Genomic DNA, 2,860 nt, shown 5'->3' on the forward strand with positions numbered 1-2,860 from the left:
GGGCTCCCGGGGCGCTCCCGAGCGCAGCCTCCATCTGCCGGTACCGCTTCTGCCCCTCCGCGGCTTCCAGAACTCTCTGCTCAACGCTCCAGTTCAGACTCCATATATTAAAACCCCACAGAAGCGCTTTGGATGCCTGAAATATTTATTTAGTTTCCTCTGAACTGGCAATGCCAGCATCCGCAAAACCCCCTCTAAACACAAGACAAGAACTCCAAAGCCAACGTTCCTCCTTTAAGCTTTGCAATATGTAATACATAAAATACAAACTCCAAACAGCTGCAAAAATAGTGTCTTTGGAAGAAAATAGAGTTTCTACATCAGATACAAGAAAATCGGCTTCAATACAACCCAGAGCCTTTGCGACAGAACACAAAATCAAATACTTTTGTTGTCAAGAGGCTTTACAATCTGTGTTCCCGTGTTATCGCTCCAGCTTTTAAGGCATCACCTTGGGACGGTGCTGCTGGACGCGGCAGCGCTTCAGCCTCCGGCCCAGCCACTGTCACAGCTCCGTACAGACCCTCAGGGGGGCCGGGACCCCCCCATCCCCCCCCCCCCACAAGGACCCAGCCCCAGCCAGGCTGTCCCAGCTCCCGGGGAAGCAGCAGGTAGTTTCTTTACAGCAGCAACAACCCCCCCTCCAGCAGGGACCTTGCTGTGCTGCAGTCCATCCCCTCTGCCTGTGGAAGACCCTCTGCCCACCCCCAGGGAGCCCAGGGGGGCAGCTCGTGCCTCTGCCCACTTCACCCTCCGTCACAGACGGGTGGAAGCCTTCACTGTCACCTCCACTCCCCTCCCCGGCTCAGCACATCATTCTCAAAGCTCCAGCCTTGTTTCAGGGGGTGAAGATGCACAGGGGAGGCGCGGGCAGGGATCCACCGCTTCTCCAGCCTCCTCTGAGCTCCGAGGGAAAGGAGCCGTCTTCACAGTGCAGATACACAACATTTTCTGCTCCAACACGCCCAAGGGCAGCCGTGGGGACAGGCCCCTGCTCCCCCCATCCCACTCCCCAGGGGTCAGTAATCCCAGACAGCCGCAGGGGCGAGGGGTGCTACGGAAGCCCAAACCGGAATCTCTCCCAGCTCAACCCTCCTTCACGGAGCACGAGTTTGCCTCCGCTCCCCGCAGCAGCGCCCGGCTGCTCTTCACCAGCAAAACAATCACACAGGAAACAAAGACAATTCAACACAGGAAAGTGCTTGGAACAGGGGAGGCTTGGAGAAACAAGCCTCTCCAGCAGCAAGGAGGAGTCCCGGCGCACACTGTACTTCACAGTTTCTATCATCCTCGGAGGAAGCCGGCTGTGGTTCCCAATCCCAGGGCTGCCTCTCGGCTGTCACATCCCACCTTCGAGGCACTGAGTCTCCCCGGGCTGGCAGAGACGCCCTGAGGAGCCAGAGCTGCTGTTGCTGGCAAGCTTTCCCAAAGGCGTTCCACCACCCGAGAGCTGTGGGACAACCGCTCTCCGCTGGCTGGCCACGTTTCCAGTGTTCGTAATTCAGTGAAGGAGACTTGGACACCTCGCTGAAGCTCTCTACCACAGCGTCTTTCCGCGCCCCGAGGAACGGGGCGGGGGCTGTGGGCTGGCAGGATGTAAACGTGCCCGTGCCAGGGCTGGAAGAAGCTGGAAAGCCCCTGAAGAGGAAACCCACGTTTGGGAAGAGAGGCTTCACCAGGCTGACGGGGCAGAAGGCAGAACCGGTGGGGTTGAAGTGCACTTTGTTCTTATCTGGGCAGGAAGGCTGAAAAGGCTGATCGGGGCTGGGGGAGCTGAAGGAGAGGGACAGAGCGGACACGATTAGGAACAGACGCTCCCAAGGGCACCGAGCAGCCCCAGGGAAAACACCCGGAGCTGTGCATGCTTCAAAGAGCGCAACTAAAAGCTGAAACTGCCTCTGCTGTGAGCTGGACCATTCTCCAGGTACAGAGCGGCATGAAGAGCCTAGTTTGTTTTGAAAGCACACATATATAGGAGAACGACTGCTTCTCCTCAAGAGGCTCTGCCGGCTGAGAAAAACCTACTGCAAGGGATCACGAGACCCTTCCGAGCGTGTGCGAGGGTTGGAAATTCAGCTCTTCTCACCAGGGCCTGAGCTTTTGTCAGGAGTGTTTTCCTGGAGGCTGCTCCCTACTTCTACAACAGGGTTGGGGTGGCAATTGCAGCAACCTCACCCCAGCACCCTCCCATAGGACTGTCCTCACACGAGTTCTCTTCTGCCACCAACCCCTCATACTTACGAAGCTTCTTCGAAGGCCCGGACCTTCTCACACCCCTCCGGAGGTTCCCGTTTAAACATGTAGCTGTGGTTGGGTCGAGGAGAAGAAGCAAAGGCCAGGACTGGTGAAGGGCTGCTCTCCTCTAGCAGGGAAGAAAAGACAGATTGTGAGAAAATTTTTAAAAGAATCCAGCAGTGCTAACTCGACAGGGAACGTGTTCTTTTAGACGTGGGGCTGCAGGCTACAATACCCCAAAGCCACAGCGTTTTAGCTGTGTACTTCCCAGCTCACACCCTCCATCTAATACGGGAAACCACCCACTTGGAAGGTAATTACTGGAGCTTCAGAAGTCCACTACAGTTCAGCCAAACTGGCTAAACTCTTCTATCTCAGCTGCAGCTTCAACCCAGCACACAGACAGGGAGCAGCCCCAGCACCCAGGTTTTTGTAGCACTGTTCCCCTTCATCTCCCCTGACCTCCAGCCCCTCTGCTTTCACAGCCGTTACCTTTCTCCTTTGGATCTGGCTGCGCCTCGTCCGCCGCAGAGGAGGGCTCTTCTGCTGCCAGTCTCACCGGGGTGTGTGGAGAAAGGCGGAGCGGCACAGAAGGGGAAGGAGAAAGAGAGAGGCTGCTGCAGCT

At 56.7% G+C, this 2,860-nt stretch overlaps 2 protein-coding genes across 2 annotated transcripts in view; both read right to left on the reverse strand.

Moving 5' to 3' along the window:
• SLC35B1 (solute carrier family 35, member B1) overlaps positions 1–1,288 on the reverse strand; it is a 16,403-nt gene extending 15,115 nt beyond the window's left edge. The window contains exon 1 of the mRNA XM_009892218.1: positions 1,265–1,288. Within this exon, the coding sequence (XP_009890520.1) occupies positions 1,265–1,288 (24 nt within the window). The remainder of the gene's footprint in view (positions 1–1,264) is intronic.
• Positions 1,289–1,537: 249 nt separating this feature from the next.
• Positions 1,538–2,860, reverse strand: part of FAM117A (family with sequence similarity 117, member A) — a 7,129-nt gene continuing 5,806 nt past the window's right edge. Inside the window, 3 exon segments of the mRNA XM_009892219.1 lie at positions 1,538–1,606; positions 1,608–1,773; positions 2,242–2,362. Coding sequence (XP_009890521.1) covers positions 1,538–1,606; positions 1,608–1,773; positions 2,242–2,362 — 356 coding nt within the window.

This window comes from Charadrius vociferus, unplaced genomic scaffold (genome assembly GCF_000708025.1).
Source record: "Charadrius vociferus isolate BGI_N301 unplaced genomic scaffold, ASM70802v2 scaffold509, whole genome shotgun sequence".
Lineage (NCBI taxonomy): Eukaryota > Metazoa > Chordata > Aves > Charadriiformes > Charadriidae > Charadrius > Charadrius vociferus.